Below are 27480 nucleotides of genomic sequence, written 5' to 3'. Positions count from 1 at the left end.
CAGTGGCATTTAGTATGTTGAAAATGTGCGACCACAACCTCTAGCCAGTTCTGACAAATTTCCTTCATTCCAAAGTAAAACCCCTCATACATTAAACAGTTTCTCATTCTCCTCTCCCCTCAGGCCTTAGCAAACATGAATCTGCATTCTACCTCTATGCATTTATCTATTCTGGATATTTCAACTATAAATGGAATCATGCAATATGGTACCTTTTTTGTCTGGCTTTTTTCATTTAGCATAATGTTTTCAAAGTTCATCCATGTTCTAGCATTATCAGTACTTCATTCCTTTTCATGGCTGAATAATATTCCATTCTATGTATATACTACAATGTACTTCTACCTTCATCTTTTCATGGATGTTTGGTTTCCACCTTTTGGCTATTATCTACACTGCTGCTATAAATATGCATGTACAGGCACATGTTTGATTATCTATTTTCAATTATTTTGGGGTATACATTTAGGAGTAAAATTGCAGGGCCACATGGTAATTCTATGTTTACCTTTTGGAGGAACCACCAAATCGTTTTCCAAAGTGGCTGCACCATTTTATGTTCCCAATATCCAAAGGTTCCAATTTCTCCATCTTCACCAACTTATTTTCCATTTTGTCTATGTGTGTGATTTTTATTTTATAGTCATCACTAATGTGTGTAAAGTGTTACTTCATTGTGGGTTTGATTTGCATTTGCCCTTATGACAAAGGATGTTGATGTGCTTCTTGGCTGTTTGTATATATTCTTTGGAAAAATATCTATTTAATTCCTTTGCCCATCTTTTTAATTGAGCTGTTTGTCTTTCTGTTGTTGAGTCTAAGAGTTCTTTATATATCTTGGATATTTAACCATATCAGATACATGATTTGCAAATGTTTTCTCCCATTCGGTAGGTGGTCTTTTCACTTTCTTGATAATGTCCTCTAATGTACAAATTTTTTTTTAATTTGAAGAACTCCAATTTATCTATTTTTTTCTTTTGTTGCTCATACTTTTGGTGTCATGTCTAAGAATCCATTGCTAAATCCAGGGTCATGAAGATTTACCTCTATGTCTTCTTGGAAAAGTTTTATACTTCTAGCTCTTATATTTAGGTCATTGATCCACTTTAATTTTTTTTTTTTCTTATATGATATTAGGTAGGGGTCCAACATCAGTCTTTTGTATGTGGATATCCAATTGTGCCAGCACCATTTGTTGAAGAGACTATTCATTCCCCACTGCATGGTCTTGACACCCTTTTGAAAGTCAATTGGCCATAGAGGTATTGGTTTATTTCTGCACTCTTAATTCTATTCCATTGGTCTATATGTCTCTGCTTGTGCCAGTATCACACTGTTTTAATTACTGTAGCTTTACTTGTGGTATGTTTTGAAATTGGGAAGTATCAGTCCCCCAAATGCAAGGAGTTAACAAAACTCAAGGTTAAGGGCACAATTCTCCACAAGACTGCCCTCCCTCTGGCCAGCTGCCTACAAATTCTGGGGTTTTCATTACCACCTGAGGGTCAATATTTTGCTAGAATGTGTCGTAAAACTCAGGATAGTGCTATATTTAGGGGACCAAGACGGTCAGGAACCCTGAGAAACACATGAGTAATTTTGGAGAGAAAATAACACAAAAATATTGAGACTTATGGAGGGACCCTGACTAGGTGGCTTCATGCTTTGATGATGCTTTAATATGCAAGGACTATGTGGGTTTTTTGTTCGTTTGCTAGCTTGCTTTTTAACCTTGGTGGTGTCTGGCAACTTACACTGGGTCATGTCGTGACATTTTCAGTTTTATATTTGTGCTCTTACTGAAGGGACTGTACATGGAGAATAGGGAGACTGGCCTGAAATTTTTAATAAGCAAGAACTGTGTAGAATTTTGAGCTTGATGGGTTACAGCAACTAAATGCAGCTGGGATTATTTTCCGCTAACCCTGGCCTTCAGAAAATGCTAGCACAGGGCAAGGGTGGGGTTACTGTGCAGGCTGCAGCTACTGGCACTTGAACTAGGCAATGAATGTCACCTGATACTGCAGGCAAGCCTGAGATTGGGATTAGATCATTTTAGGCATTGAAAGGGAGAACAACAGTTGCTGTTTTTCTGTGTTTTGCAACTAAATCTGCAGGTCAGGACTTTATAGTTTAGTGGTAGCTGGGTTCTACGCATGCTACAGTGAGGTTCTATCATTAAATTGATAGTATCATGCCTAGATAGGAAGCATTAGGTCCCATGTCTCAAATTCTATTCTCCACTATGTTATTTTAAACTACACTCTGGGCCAAAAAGGAACTGTGGATGAGCTAACGTTAGATTTGTGTGGCTTGTCCACAAGCTTTTAAAGTAAACTCCACCAATTCAGGTTGACTCTAAGTTTATTTATCACATAAATGTTGACCATGGTTCTAATTGTCAGAAACCCAAACTATGGCTTCACCTATAGAAAAGTAGTAGATTTGTTATAAAAAGAATGCTTTGTCTTCTTCAGTTAAGTAGTGAAACAACTCAAAGAAAGTATTACAAATCTAGGAATCAGATTTGTTAAAGGAATCAAGAAGAAAGTAAAGTGGTTTTAAAATATGCTTCAATCTTACAATCAGAACAAAGAAATGTGTGCATGAAAACAAATAAGATGGCTTATTTAGCTCAAGGAGGAAAGAGATTTCCTTAGAATAAATGTAAACGTCTGATCTGAGAACACACATTCGACAGATATGAAAAACAAAAACTAAGATCGTGAAGGCCAGGTATGAGGGTACAGGAGGTACATCCAAGTCTAACTACTCTTAAAGAGGTTATTATAAGAGGGGGGTATATTTTAATTGTTGCAAAATCAGAAATAAGAAATGGGGCCCCAGTGAAACCTAACAGAGAAATCTCATAGGTAAGTTCTCAGAGAGCAAATCTTCTCTGGAGAGCAATTCCCCAGAGAAGGCAGAATCCTGAATATTGTGAAGAGGTGTCACAGATAAATTAATAGCAAGAGAAATTGGAGAATCTCTTATGAGGATGGAACAGTTATACAAAGAGTGCACATAAAATCTGAACAAACTGGAGAGGGGAATACTAAGAAGATTAATATAAAGTACTCCAAAAAAAAAGTATTTGGTGAACTCCAAAAATTTATGGGCCTAAGATTAAGATTAAGAAAAGGTGGGCTTCCCTGGTGGCGCAGTGGTTGAGAGTCCGCCTGCCGATGCAGGGGACATGGGTTCGTGCCCCAGTCCAGGAAGATCCCACATGCCGCGGAGCGGCTGGGCCCGTGAGCCATGGCCGCTGAGCCTGCGTGTCCGGAGCCTGTGCTTCGCAACGGGAGAGGCCACAACAGTGAGAGGCCCACGTACCGCAAAAAAAAAAAAAAGATTAAGAAAAGGTAAAGGCAAGATGAATTACATTACACTAGATCCAGGCAGAACAAGAATAAATCAAGGAGTCCAAATCTAAATTAGATGTTGGACTGTGGGAAAATACATTCTGAGTAGGATTATTTAACTCAGGGAGGTGAAAATGGATATGACTGGTTTGAACAAAGGTTGCTATTGACAAACTTGGAACTTATTGACTTCATATCTCTCACTATGAGAGACCCTGCAACGAAAAAAATAGCTAGAGAAATATGGTAGAAAAACACAAGTATGGACCAGAAAGGAAAGGGAAGGTGAAAGAAAAGAAAAACCTCAACTGCTGCAAACTATGCAGCCCCAAGTCTGTTACAGGAGGGAATTTCTCTGAAAGGAACAGGAGTTCAGTAGAGGCAAACCCTGGAGGCAAATCCTAAATACTGAAGAAAAAGATGACAGAAACGTTAACTCAAGACCAGGAGCATTCAAAAACTGAGGAAAGACCATGTCTTCAAGAGGAAATGGCAGTAGTGTTGGCCGTCACTGGGCGCCTAAGAACATGAGCCTCAGAAACATAAACAGCTCCTTCAATTCAGAGATCCACTGAAAGTTATTCTCTAGTTGGAACTGATGTGGAGATGAGGGGGAAGCTGTGCCCATCAAGCAGGTTTCTTAGGCCAGAGGTCAGTATAGCAGTCACGGGGACCCAGGATTGAAATTAATGCTCCCAAGGCAAGGTGGACACTATGCCACTAGATAGGGCCAGTGCTTGGTTCAGCATGGGGTCCAGAAACACAGGACTCAGAGGGAAAGAAACATTAAGATGTTTGGAATACTTTACAAAGGCAAATAACGGTAGAGTTATTTTCATAAGTCAAACAAGTCTTTATGACTGGGGCTACCACCAACGTAAATTTCTAAATATTGCAAGAGTGCAACACTCTCAGTACCCTCTGAGAATAATAAAAGCAATAATGATGATAATGTTATATAACACTTACCAAATGTCCGGCACTTGTTCTAAGGACTTTACACAGACTTCACTTAACTTTACAACAATCTATTAATGTAAGTATTATAATCCCTATTTTACAGATTAGGAAACTCACTCTCAGAGAAACGAATAACCTGTCCAAGGTCATACAATAAGTGGCATAACTGGAATTTGAGCTCTGGCTCCAAAATCAAAGCACTTAATCAACACTTTATGAAGCCTCTTTGAGAGAGGAGACACTGTATATATTGGTCAATTTTTCTTGTAAGATATTATAAATACATGATGCTATAATTAATGCCTTGATGGGAGATTGCTTCCCACTGAGTTATGTCACAGGTCATAGACTCTGCTCAACAGTATAAACTGTCTGGCATCTTGGAAAGTCTGACATGAAGAATGCTTTCTCTTCTTTGCCTTCCTTCACTTAGTCTCTGCTATGGTCTTTGGCAACAAGCACATGGGTCTGGATCATGCCAAACAGGAAACATCATTTTGCTTGGAATGACCACATGAGAAACTGGGGATTGGATTCTATTCTGAATGTGCTGGGTGTGGGGCTGATGTGATCATCTTTTGGTTCAGTCAGAAGTAGGAAACATGAGAAAGTTGGTGTAGACCCAATTCAACTTCTGAGCCCTGAAGGATGACACCCACTGCAGGAGCCCAGACAGTAGCTGTTATAGGAATTCCAGCTCAGACCAGGCATCCAGAAGCCATCTGGCTGATACTGGAAAGAATAAAATAGGAAGGACTTCAATTTCTTTGAGTTTTAATTTGAGAAGTTTGAAATTTTATTGGATTTTAACTCACAAAGGTAAGATTATTTGATTATGAAATTCACTTTGTGGACTTAAAACTTTTGGACTTTAACTTCTTTGAAATTTTATTCTTCAAATTTGATTTCTTTACAAAAAATTGATAATGGGCAAGAGAACATGCAAATTCAGGGTATGTTATTAGAATTTTGTGATTGAAATATGTTAATCGTGTCAGTTGATCTCATTGTAGACTCTCTGAAGAACTTGTTTAAGAATATATAGCTAGGGGCCTCCCTGGTGGCGTAGTGGTTAAGAATCCACCTGCCAATGCAGGGGACACGGATTCAAGCCCTGGTCTGGGAAGATCCCACATGCCACGGAGCAACTAAGCCTGTGTGCTACAACTACTGAGCCCACGAGCCACAACTACTGAGCCTGCACTCTAGAGCCCATGAGCCACAACTACTGAAGCCCACACGTCTAGAGCCTGTGCTCTGCAACAAGAGAAGCCACCACAATGAGAAGCCCGCGCACAGCAACAAAGACCCAACGCAGCCAAAAATAAATTAATTAATTAATTAAAAAAAAAGAATATATAGCTATTTTGGACAGCTAATTTGAGGTAGAAAATGTAATAGAAAATGAATGTTTAGTGTTCCATAGCATGGCTTTGGATCCAATTTAATTAATGTACTATTCTAACTCATTTCAGAATCTTCTAGGGTAAACTTCATACTACCCACCATGACCTAGAAGTTTCCACAAAGGAGCAGGGTTTGGTTATTGGAATAGCAGCATCATAAAGGTCCTAAGAGACTGAGTATCTCCTTCCACAAGAGGGAGAGTGCCTCCCCTGGTTCACCATAATGTAATAATTAAGCTAAAGAAGTTAAGATAACAAAAAGTTGGGGAATGTTTGGGGGAATAAGAGTGTTATTAAACAACTTCATCAAACTCTGATACTATCTACATGTGTTCTGCCATTACTATGTCCTTCTGTAACACCAGGTAGCTCATATATGATTAGTAAATAGGGGAAGGATGTCAGTAAGATATAGAAGTTTGGTTGGTGAATGTGTGTTTTTTCCTAGGCAAATGAGGCCAACAGAGTAGGAGCAGAATTCTATTCTTTAGCAGGGAAGATAAAAGACGTTAGCTTGGCTGTTGCACCGGGGCTCCCTCCCCAGAAAGGTACACCCTATGCCTTGCATTACTCTTTGTGGGAGTTTTGCTTCCTCCTGTGCCTTCTTTAAAGAAGCTCCACTGGCTCAAACCTCCAGCTGACTTTCGTCTGCATTATCACACATTCTATTGTTTTAGTGCAGCTTTAATATCTTCTGAAGCAGCACTCTGAGATGCCTACCTGGGCTATTTATATTATCTCCTAAGTTAATAATTATTATTATAGTTAGTATTCCCGTTTTAAAAGTGCATGGACTTTGGTCTTCCTCAAACCCATTTTTCTCACAGCACTGTTATTTTTGAGGGTGTAATTTTGCAGAATGCATTTTTCACACTTATTTTATGCTCTAGCAGAAATGCTGTACCAGCATGTTGACCATATATAGGAATATGGCATCTTTACACAGTGGGTAGTTCTCTTATACTCTCAAAAGAATAGACAAACATAGGAGCCACAACTAAAGAACTTTTCCACATGTAACAATATAGATTTCTTTGTTAAAATCTTCTATGGTTTAGAAATTTAAAAACACAAGTGATTTGTAAATCCTACGTGTTTTAAAAGGTTTTACTAGACTTGATAAAGTAAAAAAAGTGGTTTAATGTCATGTCAAATGTACTCATTTCTCACAGCACAGGAGGAACAATTGAAAGTATATCTAATCCCAAAAAAGCAACAGATAGGAGAAAATCTTCTATTTTGTACATCTGTTACTTTTAGTTCTTGGTACAATTACGCTTCTAATTTGTGCTTAAAAATAATAGATAATTGCTGTGATATTAATATTAAACATTATTAAATGACTTTTTCTGATCTGATACAGAGCAAGTAATCAAAAAGAAGGCATATATCAAATCAGAATGTTAGCATTTATTTAAAGTAAAAGATAACTTTCATATAATACTTGACCTTTCCCAAGTTAAAGTTCAGAAGACTATCAGACATAAAAGTTTAGGGATCTCAATCATTTGATGCACAAAATTATACTAACAAACAAAGAAAAAAGAAATGCAGAAACCTAATGTTAAGTGACTAGGGTGCTGCACACTGGAAGTTCCTCCAACAGGATTAGCTTCTTTAAGTATTTTAAGTCCAGTGAGCTTGTTATGCTTCCCCATGTTAGTAGTTGCATAGGCTAATTTCAGCTGGCATAAGCTTCTATAAGTATGCAAAAACACAGGGCAAGGCATGCATTAAAATGTGATAATAGCACACTTCTGGGAAACGTGAAGCATGAGGCATGAATCTGAATGCCTCTGGCATCCATGAAGTCTCACACCTCAGAGTCAGAACTTTTCTGTTTTGATAAGTAATTCTATTATACCACATTTGGGAAGGGGAAAAAAAAATCAACTTTCTAAATTTAATCTTTCATCTTAACCAGGGTTCCTTAGAGTTTCAACTCTAGCAATTTAGTCAAATATAATTTTTTAATTCCAGGTGAGATGGAAATCATTCAAAGCTAGACAGGGTCTTAAGAAAATGCATTATTTATTTATTTTATTAATGCAAGTTTAAGAGCGATTATATAATATTGTTTATCATACAGAAAATTTAAGCCTATGTGATGGGGGAGGGGACAAAAATGTAAGAAGTAAGAAATCAACTTAATAATGTTACTCTCCCCACTCCCCCATAAAAGACCATGAGGAAGGATTCTCTGTGTTATTTATGTCTTAGAGGTAAATAACTAATGCTTCTAGATAATGCGTAAGTGTCTACAAGTGCTTTAAAATCTTCAGATGAAAACTCCTAATAAAATGAAAAATAATGCTCATATCTAATACAAACATTAAAAATAAAGAAAAATAGATTTGGTTTCTAAATACACACACATATATGATACTTAGTAAAAAAAATTTTAAGCGTTATAAACAGTAAGTATCAAAATATCAGTGGTCACTCAATAGGATTAATTAAGGATGATAAAGCCAGGAAAGTTTGCTTTTATACAATACAAGCAAGAATACTGGAAACAAATGGGAGTATCCAGTAGAGCTATATCCCCAAATCACTTACAGTTGTCTGTATCTAGCCTTGCAGTTAAGTATGCTACTTAAGATTTTGGCCCTCTTCAGGTATATGAAGTTAAGGTTTAAATGAAGTGATAGGACCATACAGTAGCACATTTAATAGTGTCAGTTGTGGCACTATTAAAGTAATATTAATTACTACTAAAGAAATAAAAAGTAAATTTTTTAAATAGTAAAAAGTAAAGTAATAGTAGTAATTACTACTGACAGTAATTTAATGATGTGAAATCATGTATTTTTGCTTTCAAAGACTGGCAAGTCAGTGCCTTTAGAAATATAGAGGGAGGTCTCTTATTTTGACAAAGACATACAATAAAATTGTTTTAAAGCACATTTCATGACTTTTGAAAAACCTCTAGAAGTTAACCAAAACATTAAAAAAACTCTGAGCACGAAGTAGCACAATTTCTTGTCTTTCTCTTTTGAAAGCTGTATACCATGGAAATTGTAAATATGAAAATATAACAATTACTTTTATTTATTAAGTTATGGCTTGCTAAGGTTAAAATACCCATCATTTTTTTAAAAATCTAAGCTTGTGCTATGCTTAGATGACTGTTTGTGACCCCCAAAAATTCATATGTTGAAATCTAATCCCTAAAGGGATAGTATTTGGAAGGGATTAGGTCAAGAGGGTGGAGCCCTCATGAATGGAATTAGTGTCCTTATATAAAAGACCTCAGAGAGTGCCCTTGTCCCTTCCACTATCTAAGGACACAGTGAGAAGACAGCCATCTATCAATCAGAAAAGGGCCCCCAACAGACAAAGAATCTACCAGTGCCTTGATCTTGTACTTCTCAGCCTCCATAACTGTGAGAAATAAATGCTTAATGTTTAAGCCACTTGATCTATGGTGTTTTTGTTATAGTAGCCCAAATGGACTAAAACATGATGAAATAAAAGATTCCCCAAACCTTAATACTCTTTCATGATTTCCCTTCATATAAGAATGACATAATTAAACCGGTTTTTATATCTTTTCCTTTTAAATGTATAAAGTAAAAACAAAATTATGTAAATGCCTTTTGAAATAGTATCACATAGTTTACAAAATCTTTGCCACTTACCTTTTGAAATATCTTTAATTTTCCTGCCACATAAATCATAAAGATATCTGGCTGGTGAATTTAGGTTCATTTTCATTGTGCAAATATCTAAAACCTACACAGAAAAAAAAAATACCTTATAAATAATTTATCACAGTTAGCTCTAATGAAATTGAATACACATTTAAAGTCCTTTCTCTACTATATGGGTATTTAAAATTATATTATAAAATAAAATTTGATGATTTATCAAATGTTTCTAATATATGAAATGGAAAAAGGCAGTTAAAATGGTTAGATTGCAATTGTACTTCGAGCACACACAAAAATATTAATAAAAAGAGAAAGGAGATATAAGGAATATTAAAAAGTAGTTATACATTATTTAATAAATGGTACAACTCTGGGAGATTTTTATATTATTCCTGCTATTTTCTATATTTTTCATTTATTTTACAATGGGGAGGATATTATGTTTTAGATTAGGTTTTAAGGTACTTTCCTTAGCTTTTAAAGTCTTTCCAAGTATCTGAAAATAAACTATAAATATCACAGTCTGATCACAGTTCACCTTGATAACATATGTTCTTTGGATGCTAAAAATTGGAATTAATAAACCACATTTCAAGGTTTTGCATGAGCCTGAGTTTGAAGAGCTTCACTTTTAATGGTTTCTAATATGCTAAAGCCCTTCTCTTAATATTTCAATTTCTCAACCTGTTCTTTTTTTAAATTAGTTTGATTGGAGTATAGTTGCTTTACAATGTTGTATTGGTTTCTTGCTATACAGCAAAGTGAATCATTCATACACACATGCATATTCACTCTTTTTTGGATTTTCTTCCCATTTAGGTCACCACAGAGCACTAAGCAGGGTTCCCTGTGCTATACAGTAGGTTCTCATTAATTACCTATTTTATACACAGTAGTATATATATGTCAGTCCCCATCTCCCAATTCATCCCACTCCTCCCTTCCCCGCTTGGTAACCATAAGTTTGTTCTCTACATCTGTGACTCTATTTCTGCTTTGCAAATAAGTTCATCTCTACCATTCTTCTAGATTCCACATATAAGAGATATTATATATTTGTTTTTCTCTGACTTCATTCTGTATGACAGTCTCTAGGTCCATCTCTGCAAATGGCACTATTTCATTCTCAACCTTATAAACGTGTAACAGTCATCTTTCTAACATCAGGGAAGACTTAAACATGCATCAGTTGGAGAGAAAGTTCTACTCACAAGATGAGAAAAATTAAAGTAACAGAGGGGAGTTGGGAAGTATCAGGAACCTGAGGGCAGGCTGTTATCAGGTTTTTGGAAGTGACTCCCAAAACATGAAACTTGCCACTTTCATTTAAAAGTCCATAATATATTCCAAATCCAAACTGAACGTACTTTGTCTTCCATTCTTACTGTTCATAGCTGTAATATATTGCTTTTACATAACCAAGAACTGCTGAAGGACAATGTTCATTATATGATTATATAGTTTAAAAAATTTTCTGATTACTGATATCACCCTGCCTCCATTTCTGCTCACTTTTATCCCTATCTTAAAACTGGAGCCTGTAATCCTAGCTCTAGCCCAATCAACCCGTTTTCTTTGTGACAACAGACGTATTTAAACAGCTTCATGTATATGTAGAGGCAAAATTGTACTTTCCTTTCAGTCTGGAGAACAACTTTCAAACGTGGTGACTCAGTTGGTTTATCATCCTAATTGCTATATCAAGTGATGTGTTGCATTTAAAAGGCAAATATTTAACTGATCAATTTAATCTGACAAACTGACCTTTACTGGATTATATCAGAGGTTCTCAGCCTTTATTCCACCCTTGAACATGACCAATAATTTTCCCACATGCCACATACTCCCAAGGGCATTTACAGGATTGTGTGTGTTTCTTGTACTCTAGCTGCAATCCAGAGCTTTGGGCAATTTTTAGAAAGTATGTATTGCTGCTGTTTTTCTCAAAACCAAGAAGACTATTCGTGATTAAAGATAAAGTTATAGGGGCTTCCCTGCTGGTGCAGTGGTTGGGAGTCCGCCTGCCGATGCAGGGGACACGGGTTCATACCCCGGTCCGGAAAGATCCCACATACCACGGAGCGGCTGGGCCCGTGAGCCATGGCCACTGAGCCTGCGCTCCACAACGGGAGAGGCCACAACAGCGAGAGGCCCGCGTATTGCCAAAAAAAAAAAAAAAAGATAAAGTTATAGGAATAATCTTGAACCGTCTAATTTAGGAGGGAAATATTCACAGTAGCCTTAACTAGCTTTACCTAGTTAAAAAACAAGGTACTTGCAATGTACTTCATAAGTGACTGTAAGCACTGTCGTGGAGCAAATCCACTGACCTCCAATCTGCCTACTTGAAGTATGTCAGTGCAGGAGGACCAATGTCATGTGTCCTCATAAGTCAGACACAGTGCTCCCTAACTGAGAATGGCCCTCTGATATCACTGTTCCTACCTCTCTCTAGCCAGCTTGCCCATGGCTGGTACTGGTCCTTGCTACCCAAACAAATAAGGTAATAACTCTGGCAACTCTCTAAACCTTATTCTTCCTGCCTTCCCTCCTAACCTCTTGGGTTAATTTCTTTAATGACTACTACACACAAGTTAACCTAGGTCTCCCATCTAATGGACTCAAACTTTTATTAAAGATGCTCAGAAAACAATATTCGAAATATAAGAGAGGAGGTATTAGGAGAAGACACTGCAGTTTGGTCTGTGACTTGAGACAGAAAGGACAGTGGAACATACAGACTGACACTCGCAGGGGATCTACACATTTTTAGTAATTAACACAGTCTCTGACTAGAAGAATTCTTCTATTCATCACTTTCTTCCATGTGACTCTGTGCCCAAAGGTTATCTTTTACCATCACCAATGACAAAAATACTCAAAGGAGTTAACTCAGTATGCATTCTTCCTTAGCCAATCACCTCTGAATACTACTAAGAATCTACAGTTGGTCCCACAGACCCTAAAGAGATGCAACCCCCTCCTCAGGATCACCACTTTCTTCATCTTTCCATTTTGTATGTTTAGCTCTCAATTTCTTAAGATTACAAATCTATTATTTAAAAGTGCAACGACATATGGACACCTTATCTTTGATAAAGGTGGCAGTAATGTACAATGGAGAAAGGACACCCTCTTCAATAAGTGGTGCTGGGAAAACTGGACAGGTACATGTAAAAGTATGAGATTAGATCACTCCCTAACACCATACACAAAAATAAGTTCAAGATGGATTAAAGACCTAAATGTAAGGCCAGAAACTATCAAACTCTTAGAGGAAAACATAGGCAGAACACTCTATGACATAAATCAAAGCAAGATCCTTTCTGACCCACCTCCTAGAGTAATGGAAATAAAAACAAAAATAAACAAATGGGACCTAATGAAACTTCAAAGCTTTTGCACAGCAAAGGAAACCGTAAACAAGACCAAAAGACAACCCTCAGAATGGGAGAAAATATTTTAATCCGACAAAGGATTAATCTCCAAAATTTACAAGCAGCTCATGCAGCTCAATAACAAGAAAACAAACAACCCAATCCAAAAATGGGCAGAAGACCTAAATAGACATTTCTCCAAAGAAGATATACAAACTGCCAACAAACACATGAAAGAATGCTCAACATCATTAATCATTAGAGAAATGCAAATCAAAACTACAATGAGATATCATCTCACACCAGTCAGAATGGCCATCATCAAAAAATCTAGAAACAATAAATGCTGGAGAGGGTGTGGAGAAAAGGGAACACTCTTGCACTGCTGGTGGGAATGTGAATTGGTTCAGCCACTATGGAGAACAGTATGGAGGTTCCTTAAAAAACTACAAATAGAACTACCATATGACCCAGCAATCCCACTACTGGGCATATACCCTGAGAAAACCAAAATTCAAAAAGAGTCATGTACCAAAATGTTCATTGCAGCTCTATTTACAATAGCCCGGAGATGGAAACAACCTAAGTGCCCGTCATCGGATGAATGGATAAAGAAGATGTGGCACATATATACAATGGAATATTACTCAGCCATAAAAAGAAACGAAATTGAGCTATTTGTAATGAGGTGGATAGACCTAGAGTCTGTCATACAGAGTGAAGTAAGTCAGAAAGAAAAAGACAAATACCGTATGCTAACACATATATATGGAATTTAAGAAAAAAATGTCATGAAGAACCTAGGGGTAAAGCAGGAATAAAGACGCAGACCTCTTAGAGAACGGACTTGAGGTTATGGGGAGGGGGAAGGGTGAGCTGTGACAGGGCGAGAGAGAGTCATGGGCATATACACACTAACAAACGCAGTAAGGTAGATAGCTAGTGGGAAGCAGCCGCATGGCACAGGGATATTGGCTCGGTGCTTTGTGACAGCCTGGAGGGGTGGGATGGGGAGGGTGGGAGGGAGGGAGACGCAACAGGGAAGACATATGGGAACATATGTTTATGTATGACTGATTCACTTTGTTATAAAGCAGAAACTAACACACCATTGTAAAGCAATTATACCCCAATAAAGATGTTAAAAAAAAAAAATCATCAGGAAAAAAAAATAAATAAATAAAAAATAAATAAATAAATAAAAGTGCAACGAATTCCTTTAGTACAAATTATATCCCCTAGTTACTAGTGAAGCTTCAAATACCTAAACATCCTCCAAAGTTATAATTTACCAGTTAAACTAAATAAAATATGAGCTATTTAAAGACAGTCCCGTTTTCTTCAACTAAAATTTCTGATTTTTAAAATTATCTCAAATATTGCTGGCCTTTGAGTCTTAAAAGAATTAACCAAGTAAAATCACACGGCTTTTCAACTCACAGGTTCTGCTTTTCATTGCTAAAACATCAGTAAAAATGTTTGTGCAAGCCAAGTTTTAAGAGTCAAATGAGTTTAAAAACTGGCATTAGAAAATCAGATATATTAGAAATTAATAATGCATCACCAACACTGTCATTCTCTCCTACTTTCAGGATGAAAGATCCTTGCAGTGTTTAAGCAATGCCAACCTTCAGTAATCGTTTTCTCACAGTAAATTATCAGTGCTATGAATTAGTATCAATATAAACTTCTGTCAAAAGCCCTGAAATGAAGCCTCTACTTGTAAGGTCATTCTTAAATTCACAATTGAAAGATATTCAACAGTGCCAACTTGCTATAATATTAAGGTTAATTAAAATACTATTTCCACTAATCTGTACCCGTTAAGCTTGTTAAAATATTTCTTTTGTTGTTGTTGTTGTTAATTTCTTATAGCTTAGGTTGTAGAGAACTCTTCTGACACAGAAATCTAAAAACCATCATGCTATACAACAAGACTCCTCTTGATGAGCACCTGGGAAGAGATTTTCCGCAAACTCTTTTTAGCTGAGTTCATTTGTTTATAGTTTTGGGAGTCACCTCCACGCCCACACACATCTGGTGCAGTTTGCAGCTTCCGGAATGGCCACCATAGAGGTGGCATGGTTCCACAGTCTGCAGCCTCTGAGTTTGGTTTGGCACTACCCAAACGTCCAGGTGAGAGAGTATGCTTAGTGCAACATAACCGCAGGCCGAGTGAGCTGAGTCTACAAGCCACCAGATCAAACAACATCATCTTCCTCAAACACAGAGAACCTTGGTATCTTTTAACGTATTTTTATGAGTCAAGCCCAGAAATGTAAGCCCAGATTTAGATCTCCCTACACAATCTCTTCAAAGGATCCTCTAAAGCAGGGGTCAGCAAACTACACACACCATGGGCCAAATTCTGGCCACAGCCAGTTTCTGTATGGCTTGTGGGCTAAGAATGGTTTGTATGTTTTTAATTGTTAAAAAAATGATCAAAAGAAGAATAATATTTTGTCACACTTTTACAGTATATGAAATTCATATTTCAATGTCCATAAATAAAGTTTTCTTGGAAAACAGTCACACTGTTCATTTATACATTTTCTATGGCTGCTTTTATGCTATGCAACAGAGCTGAGTGGTTGCAACAGAGACTTTATGGTCTGTAAGATGAAGAATATTTACTGTCTGCCCCTTTACAGAAAAAGTATTCCTACTCTCAGTCTACTGCATCATCATTCACTTAAGGTTCTATATTTTCTTGTTCTTTATATATTATCCTCAACTTCTTCATCCATTTCTAAAACCTTTGCATTGTGCACTCCCCCCCCCCACACCAATCAGCAAAATCGACTAGACCCATAAACTCTTCTAAAAGAAAACGAGCTTTCCCCTGAGTTCACTCATTTGCTCAGAGCCCTCTCATGCGCTGGGAATTTAGTCTCTCATATCACACAATCTCAAATTTGGGAAATGGTGTTACTTACAATGTTATTTCAAGATAATTTCTCCCCAACCCTCTTATCGAACAAACAAAACTAACAAACCCTGGCCCCCTGAGCATCCTGACCTTCAAGTGCACCATCTCTCCTCAGTCTACTCATTCTTCCTCATTCATGGATAACCTTTGCCACAAGTCCTAACCCTGGGTGACCCTTACTGTTTACTCTCTGTGTGCACACCAAGAAGCCTGGTGCTCCTGGAGAAAGTCACACAAATGAACACATCCTTATCACTATTACTCACAGTCACCAACCTCCATGGTCCCTCAATACTGCCCAGTCCCTTCTATTTCATATCTTTGGTCAAATCTCTCCTTTCCTTGCCACAATAAATATTTCAAACTATCTCTGCTGTGTTTTTCTCCACCCAGCCTCCCCTCCCCTACTTCCCTTCCTTTTTTTTTTTTTTTTTTTTTTTTGCGGTACGTAGGCCTCTCACTGCTGTGGCCTCTCCCGTTGCGGAGCACAGGCTCCGGACGCACAGGCTCAGCGGCCATGGCTCACGGGCCTAGCCGCTCCGCGGCATGTGGGATCTTCTTGGACCGGGTCACGAACCCGTGTCCCCTGCATCGGCAGGCGGACTCTCAACCACTGCGCCACCAGGGAAGCCCCCTACTTCCCCTTCTTGTTGTCAGCAGATGGAATGACCTACATGAGAGAGAAAACTGAAGCTTCATCTTCCTGCTACCAAAGCTACAAGCCTACCTACTTCTACACCCATCCTCTCCTTTACCCTCTAGTTGTATTACAGGAGTCCCTGCTCCTATCTAAGGCCAATACTACACCTATGCTTTCAGTTATGTTTGCTGTCAGGTTTTAAGCCATGATATTTACCCATCATTTCTTGTATATTTAACTACTCCTTCCCAACTAGATTTTTCCCACTGACACACATGATCAAGTCTTTCCTATCTTAAAAATTAAATCCTCCCATACTTACATCTCCCTCTAACTATTCTGATGCACAGCTAAATATCTTTATCATTTCTCTGTTCCCATTTCCCTTCTTCCCACTAATTCTCAGGCCACTCCAGTCTGGCTTTCGGTATCATTTGACTGAAATAATTCTCACAAAGATTACCAATGGAAAAAACAGAATCTAACAACAACAAAAAAGATTGGAGAGGGGGAAGATGGCGGAAGAGTAAGACGCGGAGACCACCTTCCTCCCCACAGATACATCAGAAATACATCTACACGTGGAACAGCTCCTACAGAACACCTACTGAACACTGGTAGAAGAACTCAGACCTCCCAAAAGGCAAGAAACTCCTCACGTACCTGGGTAGGGCAAAAGAAAAAAGAATAAACAGAGACAAAAGAATAGGGACGGGACCTGCACCAGTGGGAGGGAGCCGTGAAGGACGAAACGTTTCCACACACTAGAAGCCCCTTCCCGGGCGGAGACTGCAGGTGGTGGAGGAGGGGAGCTTCGGGGCCGCGGAGGAGGGCACAGCCACAGGGGTGCGGAGGGCAAAGCAGAGAGATTCCCGTACAGAGGATCGGTGCTGACCAGCACTCACCAGTCCGAGAGGCTTGTCTGCTTACCCGCCGGGGCGGGCGGGGCTGGGAGCTGAGGCTCCGGCTTCGGTCTCAGCACAGGGAGAGGACAGGCAGCATGAACACAGCCTGAAGGGACTAGTGCGCCACGGCTAGCCGGGAGGGAGTCCGGGGAAGAGTCTGGAACTGCCGAAGAGCCAAGAGACTTTTTCTTCCCTCTTTGTTTCCTGGTGCGCGAGGAGAGGGGATTAAGAGCGCTGCTAAAGGAGCTCCACAGACGGGCGCGAGCCGCGGCTAAAAGCGCGGACCCCAGACACAGGCATGAGACGCTAAGGCTGCTGCTGCCGCCGCCAAGAAGCCTGTGTGCGAGCACAGGTCACTCTCCACACCCCCCTTCTGGGGAGCCTGTGCAGCCCGCCACTGCCAGGGTCCCGGGATCCAGGAACAGCTTCCCCGCGAGCACGCACGGCGCGCCTCACGCTGGTGCAACGTCACGCCGGCCTCTGCCGCCGCAGGCTCGCCCTGCATTCCGTGCCCCTCCCTCCCCCCGGCCTGAGTGAGCCAGAGCCCCCGAATCAGCGGCTCCTTTAACCCCATCCTGTCTGAGCAAAGAACAGACGCCCTCCCGCGACCTACACGCAGAGGCGGGGCCATATCCAAAGCTGAACCCCGGGAGCTGTGCGAACAAAGAAAAGGGAAATCTCTCCCAGCAGCCTCAGAAGCAGCGGATTAAAGTTCCACAATCAACTTGATGTACCCTGCATCTGTGGAATACCTGAATAGACAAAAGACTCATCCCAAACTGAGGAGGTGAACTTTGAGAGCAAGATTTATTATTTTTTCCCCTTTTCCTCTTTTTGTGAGTGTGTATGTGTATGCTTCTGTGTGAGATTTTGTCTGTATAGCTTTGCTTTCACCATTTGTCCTAGGGTTCTATCCGTCCGTTTTTTTTTTTTTTTGGATTTTTGGGGTTTTTTTACTTTTAAAAACATTTTTTTCTTAATAATTATTTTTTTATTTTAATAGATTTATTTTATTTTACCTTACTTTATTTTCTTTTATCCTCTTTCTTTCTTTCTACTTTTTCTCCCTTTTATTCTGAGCCGTGTGGATGAAAGGCTCTTGGTGCTGCAGCCAGGAGTCACTGCTGTGCCTCTGAGGTGGGAGAGCCAACTTCAGAACACTGGTCCACAAGAGACCTCCCAGCTCCACATAATATCAAACGGCAAAAATCTCCCAGAGATCTCCATCTCAACACCAACACCAGCTTAACTCAACGACCAGCAAGCTACAATGCTGGACACCCTATGCCAAACAAATAGCAAGACAGGAACACAATCCCACCCGTTAGCAGAGAGGCTGCCTAAAATCATAAGTCCACAGATACCCCAAAACTCACCACCAGACGTGGACCTGCCCACCAGAAAGACAAGATCCAGCCTCATCCACCAGAACACAGGCACTAGTCCCCTCCACCAGGAAGCTTACACAACCCACTGAACCAACTTTAGCCACTGGAGACAGACAACAAAAACAACAGGAACAACGAACCTGCAGCCTGCAAAAAGGAGACCCCAAACACAGTAAGATAAGCAAAATGAGAAGACAGAAAAACACACAGCAGATGAAGGAGCAAGATAGAAACCCACCAGACCTAACAAATGAAGAGGAAATAGGCAGTCTACCTGAAAAAGAATTCAGAATAATGAAAGTAAAGATGATCCAAAATCTTGGAAATAGAATAGAGAAAATGCAAGAAACATTTAACAAGGACCTAGAAGAACTAGGTGAAGATGAAACAAGCAACGATGAACAACACAATATATGAAATTAAAAATACTCTAGAAGGGATCAATAGCAGAATAACTGAGGCAGAAGAATGGATAAATAATCTGGAAGATAAAATAGTGGAAAAAACTACTGCAGAGCAGAATAAAGAAAAAAAAAATGAAAAGAACTGAGGATAGTCTCAGAGACCTCTGGGACAACATTAAACGCACCAACATTCGAATTATAGGGGTTCCAGAAGAAGAAGAGAAAAAGAAAGGGACTGAGAAAATATTTGAAGAGATTAGAGTTGAAAACTTCCCTAATATGGGAAAGGAAATAGTTAATCAAGTCCAGGAAGCACAGAGAGTCCCATACAGGATAAATCCAAGGAGGAACATGCCAAGACACATATTAATCAAACTGTCAAAAATTAAATACAAAGAAAACATATTAAAAGCAGCAAGGGAAAAACAACAAATAACACACAAGAGAATCCCCATAAGGTTAACAGCTGATCTTTCAGTAGAAACTCTGCAAGCCAGAAGGGAGTGGCAGGACATATTTAAAGTGATGAAGGAGAAAAACCTACCACCAAGATTACTCTACCCAGCAAGGATCTCATTCAGATTTGATGGAGAAATTAAAACCTTTACAGACAAGCAAAAGCTGAGAGAGTTCAGCACCATCAAACCAGCTTTACAACAAATGCTAAAGGATCTTCTCTAGGCAAGAAACACAAGAGAAGGAAAAGACCTATAATAACAAACCCAAAACAATTAAAATGGGAATAGGAATATACATATCGATAATTATCTTAAATGTAAATGGACTAATTGCTCCCACCAAAAGACACAGACTGGCTGAATGGATACAAAAACAAGACCCATATATATGCTGTCTACAAGAGACCCACTTCACACCTAGAGACACATACAGACTGAAAGTGAAGAGATGGAAATAGATATTCCATGCAAATGGAAATCAAAAGAAACCTGGATTCTCATATCAGGCAAAATAGACTTTAAAATAAAGAATACTAGAAGAGACAAAGAAGGACACTACATAATGATCAAGAGATCGATCCAAGAAGAAGACATAACAATTGTAAATATTTATGCACCTAACATAAGAGCACCTCAATACATAAGGCAAATGCTAACAGCCATAAAAGGGGAAATCAACAGTAACACATTCATAGTAGGGGACTTTAACACCCCACTTTCACCAATGGACAGATCATACAAAATGAAAATAAATAAGGAAACACAAGTTTTAAATGATACATTAAACAAGATGGACTTAATTGATATTTATAGGACACTCCATCCAAAAACAACAGAATACACATTCTTCTCAAGTGCTCATGGAACATTCTCCAGGATAGATCATATCTTGGGTCACAAATCAAGCCTTGGTAAATTTAAGAAAATTGAAATTTTATCAAGTACCTTTCCGACCACAACGCTATGAGACTAGATACCAATTACAGGAAAAGATCTGTAAAAAATACAAACACATGGAGGCTAGACAATACACTACTTAATAACGCAGTGATCACTGAAGAAATCAAAGAGGAAATCAAAAAATACCTAGAAACAAATGACAATGGAGACACGACGACCCAAAACCTATGGGATGCAGCAAAAGCAGTTCTAAGAGGGAAGTTTATAGCAATACAATACTACCTTAAGAAACAGGAAACATCTCGAATAAACAACCTAACCTTGCACCTAAAGCAATTAGAGAAAGAAGAACAAAAAAACCCCAAAATTAGCAGAAGGAGAGAAATCATAAAGATCAGATCAGAAATAAATGAAAAAGAAATGAAGGAAACAATAGCAAAGATCAATAAACTAAAAGCTTGTTCTTTGAGAAGATAAACAAAATTGATAAACCATTAGCCAGACTCATCAAGAAAAAAATGGGAGAAGACTCAAATCAATAGAATTAGAAATGAAAAAGGAGAAGTAACAACTGACACTGCAGAAATAAAAAAGATCATGAGAGATTACTACAAGCAACTCTTGCCAATAAAATGGACAACCTGGAAGAAATGGACAAATTCTTAGAAATGCACAACCTGCCAAGACTGAATCAGGAAGAAATAGAAAATATGAACAGACGAATCACAAGCACTGAAATTGAAACTGTTATTATAAATCTTCCAACAAACAAAAGCCCAGGACCAAATGGCTTCACAGGCGAATTCGATCAAACATTTAGAGAAGAGCTAACACCTATCCTTCTCAAACTCTTCCAAAATACAGCAGAGGGAGGAACAGTCCCAAACTCATTCTACGAGGCCACCATCACCCTGATACCAAAACCAGACAAGGAGGTCACAAAGAAAGAAAACTACAGGCCAATATCACTGATGAACATAGATGCAAAAATCCTCAACAAAATACTAGCAAACAGAATCCAACAGCACATTAAAAGGATCATACAACATGATCAAGTGGGGTTTATTCCAGGGATGCACGGTTCCTTCAATATACAAATATCAAACAATGTGATACACCATATTAACAAATTGAAGGAGAAAAACCATATGGTCATCTCAATAGATGCAGAGAAAGCTTTCGACAAAATTAAACACCCATTAATGATAAAAAGCCTCCAGAAAGTGGGCATAGAGGGAACTTTCCTCAGCATAATAAAGGCCATGTGGGCCACAAACCCACAGCCAGCAATGTCCTCAATAGTGAAAACCTGAAAGCATTTTCACTAAGATCAGGAACAAAACAAGGCTGCCCACTCTCACCACTCTTATTCAACATTGTTTTGGAAGTTTTAGCCACAGCAATCAGAGAAGAATAGGAAATAAAAGGAATCCAAGTCGGAAAAGAAGAAGTAAAGCTGTCACTGTTTGCAGATGACATGATACTATACATAGAGAATGCTAAAGATGCTACCAGAAAACTACTAGAGCTAATCAATGAATTTGGTGAAGTAGCAGGATACAAAATTAATGCACAGAAATCTCTGGCATTCCTATACACTAATGATGAAAAATATGAAAGTGAAATCAAGAAAACACTCCCATTTACCACTGCAACAAAAAGAATAAAATATCTAGGAATAAACCTAACTAAGGAGACAAAAGACCTGTATGCAGAAAATTATAAGACACTGATGAAAGAAATTAAAGATGATACAAATAGATGGAGAGATATACCATGTTCTTGGATTGGAAGAATCAACATTGTGAAAATGACTCTACTACCCAAAGCAACCTACAGATTCAATGCAATCCCTATCAAACTACCACTGGCATTTTTCACAGAACTAGAACAAAAAATTTCACAATTTGTATGGAAAAACAAAAGACCCCAAATAGCCAAAGCAATCTTGAGAACAAAAAACGGAGCTGGAGGAATCAGGCTCCCTGACTTCAGACTATACTGCAAAGCTACAGTAATCAAGAGAGTATGGTACTGGCACAAAAACAGAAATATAGATCAATGGAAGAGGATAGAAAGCCCAGAGATAAACCCATGTGCATATGGTCACTTTATCTTTGATAAAGGAGGCAGGAATGTCCAGTGGAGAAAGGACAGCCTCTTCAATAAGTGGTGCTGGGAAAACTGGACAGTTACATGTAAAAGTATGAGATTAGATCACTCCCTAACACCATACACAAAAATAAGTTCAAGATGGATTAAAGACCTAAATGTAAGGCCAGAAACTATCAAACTCTTAGAGGAAAACATAGGCAGAACACTCTATGACATAAATCACAGCAAGATCCTTTTTGACCCACCTCCTAGAGAAATGGAAATAAAAACAAAAATAAACAAATGGGACCTAATGAAACTGCAGAGCTTTTGCACAGCAAAGGAAACCATAAAGAAAACCAAAAGACAACCCTCAGAATGGGAGAAAATATTTGCAAATGAAGCAACTGACAAAGGATTCATCTCCAAAATTTACAAGCAGCTCATGCAGCTCAGTAACAAAAAAATAAACAACCCAATCCAAAAATGGGCAGAAGACCTAAATAGACATTTTCCAAAGGAGATATACAGACTGCCAACAAACACATGAAAGAATGCTCAACATCATTAATCATTAGAGAAATGCAAATCAAAACTACAATGAGATATCATCTCACACCAGTCAGAATGGCCATCATGAAAAAATCTAGAAACAATAAATGCTCGAGAGGGTAGAGAAAAGGGAACACTCTTGCACTGCTGGTGGGAATGTGAATTGGTTCAGCCACTATGGAGAACAGTATGGAGGTTCCTTAAAAAACTACAAATAGGACTACCATATGACCCAGCAATCCCACTACTGGGCATATACCCTGAGAAAACCAAAATTCAAAAAGAGTCATGTACCAAAATGTTCATTGCAGGTCTATTTACAATCGCCAGGAGATGGAAACTGCCTAAGTGTCCATCATCGGATGAATGGATAAAGAAGATGTGGCACATATATACAATGGAATATTACTCAGCCATAAAAAGAAAAGAAGTTGAGCTATTTGTAATGAGGTAGATGGACCTAGAGTCTGTCATACAGAGTGAGGTAAGTCAGAAAGAGAAAGACAAATACCGTATGCTAACACATATATATGGAATTTAAGAAAAAAAAATGTCACGAAGAACCTAGGGGTAAGACAGGAAGAAAGACAGAGACCTACTAGAGAATGGACTTGAGGATATGGGGAGGGGGAAGTGTAAGCTGGGACAAAGTGAGAGAGAGGCATGGACATATGTACACTACCAAACGTAAAATAGATAGCTAGTGGGAAGCAGCCGCATAGCACAGGGAGATCAGCTGGGTGCTTTGTGACCACCTAGAGGGGTGGGATAGGGAGGGTGGAAGGGAGGGAGACGCAAGAGGGAAGAGATATGGGAACATATGTATATGTATAACTTATTCACTTTGTTATAAAGCAGAAACTAACAGACCATTGTAAAGCAATTATACTCCAATAAAGATGTAAAAAAAAAAAAAAAAGATTACCAATGACTACCACATTGACAAATCCAAAGGACATTATCTTAATGCTCATTAATTTTGATCTTTGAATAGCATTTGAGCACTTCCTCTTTCTTTAAACCTCTTTTATTCCTGAATTCTGAAATATGATCCTCCACTAATTTTTCTCCTTTTTTTTTTTGTCTTCATAGGCTCATCCTCCTCTATTTATTCACTAGAGTTCTTGAAGATGGTCCTAGCCCTCTTCCTGCCTCACTCTAAATTCTCTCTTAAGGCATTCTAATCAATGCCCCAATGTCTCATTTTTCATCTACACACTGACAACTTCCAAACTGGTATGTCTATCCCTGGAATCCTCTGAGCCTCAGACCAAATAATACCTATTCAGTTTCTCCACTTAAACAGATCTAAGATCCCTCAAAATCAACATATCCGAGACTGAATCCCAGCTCTTCCCCTTCAAGCCTCGTCTTCTTCCAGCATTCTTTGCCTTAGGAAAAGATACCTCCTCTATCTAGATATGCAAACCAGAAACTGCAAAATCATCCCTGATACCCTTAACATCTCACTGCCCCTTACCCTATATATCCAAGCTATTATCAGGGCCTGTCAGTTTTATCTTCTAAAATTCTTAGAAGTCCACCCACTTTATCCATTTCCACTCCCTAGGTCCAGGCTATTATCATCTGTCACTAGGACTCCGGCAATAGTTAGCTAATAGTCTCCCTGCATCTACCTGGCCCACCCAATCTGTTTTCCACTGAGGGCCAAAGTAAACTATTCAAAAACACCAATCTGGTACCCTCTCTTCCACTCCTAACTAAAAGCCCCTATATGACTTCTTACTGCTCTTTGGAGGAAAAAAGGCAAAAATCTGTAACCTTTCCTACGAGGCTACTCTCTCCCTCATATACTGACCTTTCAATTCATGGGATTCATCCTGTTCACTCTGCCATGGAATCCTTTCATATGCTGTGCTCTCTGCTTAAAAAGGTTACCATCTTCAGTATCCTCCTTGTGTACCCAAATAAATCCTGTTTATCTCTTCTCAGAAGACCTCCTTATGTCACCTACTCCATATTCAATAATTTGACCATTTTACAAAAGCCCTTTCCCACCACTAGACTTAAAGCTCCTTGAGAACCGGACCATGGCTCATTTTTCACATCCTTATATCCAGGTGCTTGGCAGAAGTTAATAGTCATAAAAATACCACGAGTTAATGAATGAGTGAAAGTTAATATATGTCTAATTTAAATTCATTTCATCATAAATTTTATATTGTTAAGAGTTTGATATAAGTAGCAAATAAAATTTCTGACAGATGTTATAAAATTATGCTATAACTCAAGTGTGTGTAATTCCAGAAAAAAATATTTCAAATAAAACTAATTCTTTTTAGTACTAGAGCACTGACCCTGTGAAACGGAGCAGGACCCTATGGTCCTTCCCTGCCACCCCCATTCAACCATGGCTTCCACCTGCCTTTTGCCTGTGAAAAAAACTTTAGCCAAAAAATAAGTTTAATCAGAAAAGTGAGAAAATGCAGAAACAAAAGAAAACAGTCCAACAGGACTAAATAATAATAGTTTAGTCATTAAACAGAGCCAAGGACCTTTAGTTCCTTCTCAAGGGCTCTAGATAATATCCTGAGCCATACTCTGTGAGCTATCTTGTAGATATTGAAACCCCCCATCAGGTGGAAGGAGTTAACTACATGATGACCAGACTGTAGCCATGACATAAGCTGCCACAATTCCGGGAATAAGCCTCAAGGAAATGGGAACAAACTGACCCTGGAACTGAAGATTGTATTTAAAACAATTAAGATGACTCTGGTCAGACCACCGCATGACCAATTTCAAGATGACTGTCAGAGCTAACTGTGCTGTTTCTGCATGTAGCTCCCTCCCTCTTTCTATAAAATTTCTTGGCTACTGGTTGTCAGTGGAGGGGCGGGGGTGGGGAGTCAGCCTTTGGACAGTAGTCCACCCTCCCCCCACCCTCGCTTGCCAGCATCCAAAATAAAGCAAACTTTCCTTTCCACCAACCTTGTGTCTTTATTGGCTTTTGAGCGGCAAGCAGCCAGGCGCAACTTTCGGTTACACCTCTACTCTGCTTAGGAAATAAATTAAGAAAACCTCTTCACATTGGAAGCAATACTCTCAGTTGCCTACCCAATATCCACTCTCTTCCTCATCCTTGCTGTTCTGATTTTAATTAAGGGTTTACGCTTTCTCCTTTTGGCTCAAGGAAGGCTACACTTATCTTGATTGGTGTAACTCAATTATGGTGATCCCATGCCCCTTGTAAGTGAATGATTTGGGGATGGACATAATCTAGTTTTGGCCAATGTAATACTAGAAGGGACTTCTAGGAAAGGCTTCTTCAGTCATAGGGAAGAGATGGTCCTTTCTACCTCTAGACAAATTTGTACCAGACTGTGCAGCAGCCATCCTGTTACCAACATATGAAACAGCACAAAATCCAGAAAATTATAGAGAACATAACCGGACTCCTGTCCTACGATGCTTGAAGCTGTCCTACCTCTGGATTTCCTGCTTCTTTTTTGCTTAAATCTGTTTGAAACAGTATTCTCTATTACTTGCAGCTAAAGTCATCCAAACCAATGAGAAACATTGTTTCAGCTAACTCAGTATTATTAGTATGGCAAGTAGATTACAAGAGTATTCATTATATAAACCTAAGAAGCAAACTATTTATTTTTTTTTAATTTTTTAAATTTAATTTTATTTATTTTTTTATACAGCAGGTTCTTATTAGTCATCAATTTTATACACATCAGTGTATACATGTCAATCCCAATCTCCCAATTCATCACACCACCATCCTCACCCCCCACGACTTTCCCCCCTTGGTGTCCATATGATTGTTCTCTACATCTATGTCTCAACTTCTGCCCTGCAAACTGGTTCATCTGTACCATTTTCCTAGGTTCCACATACATGCGTTAATATACGATACTTGCTTTTCTCTTTCTGACTTACTTCACTCTGTATGACAGTCTCTAGATCCATCCATGTCTCAACAAATGACCCAATTGCCTTCCTTTTTATGGCTGAGTAATATACCATTGTACATATGTACCACATCTTCTTTATCCATTCGTCTGTCGATGGGCATTTAGGTTGCTTCCATGACCTGGCTATTGTAAACAGTGCTGCAATGAATATTCGGGTGCATGTGTCTTTTTGAATTATGGTTTTCTCTGGGTATATGCCAGTAGTGGGATTGCTGTGTCATATGGTAATTCTCTTTTTAGTTTTTTAAGGAACCTCCGTACTGTTCTCCATAGTGGATGTATCAATTTACATTCCCACCAACAGTGCAAGAGGGTTCCCTTTTCTCCACACCCTCTCCAGCATTTGTTCTTTGTAGATTTTCTGATGATGCCCATTCTAACTGGTGTGAGGTGATACCTCATTGTAGTTTTGATTTGCATTTCTCTAATAATTAGTGATGTTGAGCAGCTTTTCATGTGCTTCTAGGCCATCTGTATGTCTTTTTTGGAGAAATGTCTATTTAGG

At 38.7% G+C, this 27480-nt stretch overlaps 1 protein-coding gene across 1 annotated transcript in view; it reads right to left on the bottom strand.

Annotated features, from left to right (window-relative positions):
- Positions 1-27480, bottom strand: part of DCDC1 (doublecortin domain containing 1) — a 470602-nt gene that overhangs the window by 366736 nt on the left and 76386 nt on the right. The window contains exon 8 of the mRNA XM_060303388.1: positions 9373-9466. Within this exon, the coding sequence (XP_060159371.1) occupies positions 9373-9466 (94 nt within the window). The remainder of the gene's footprint in view (positions 1-9372; positions 9467-27480) is intronic.

The sequence above is a fragment of the Globicephala melas genome, chromosome 8 (genome assembly GCF_963455315.2).
Source record: "Globicephala melas chromosome 8, mGloMel1.2, whole genome shotgun sequence".
In the NCBI taxonomy this organism is placed as follows: Eukaryota; Metazoa; Chordata; class Mammalia; order Artiodactyla; family Delphinidae; genus Globicephala; species Globicephala melas.
This window is presented reverse-complemented; position numbering and strand designations above follow the sequence as displayed.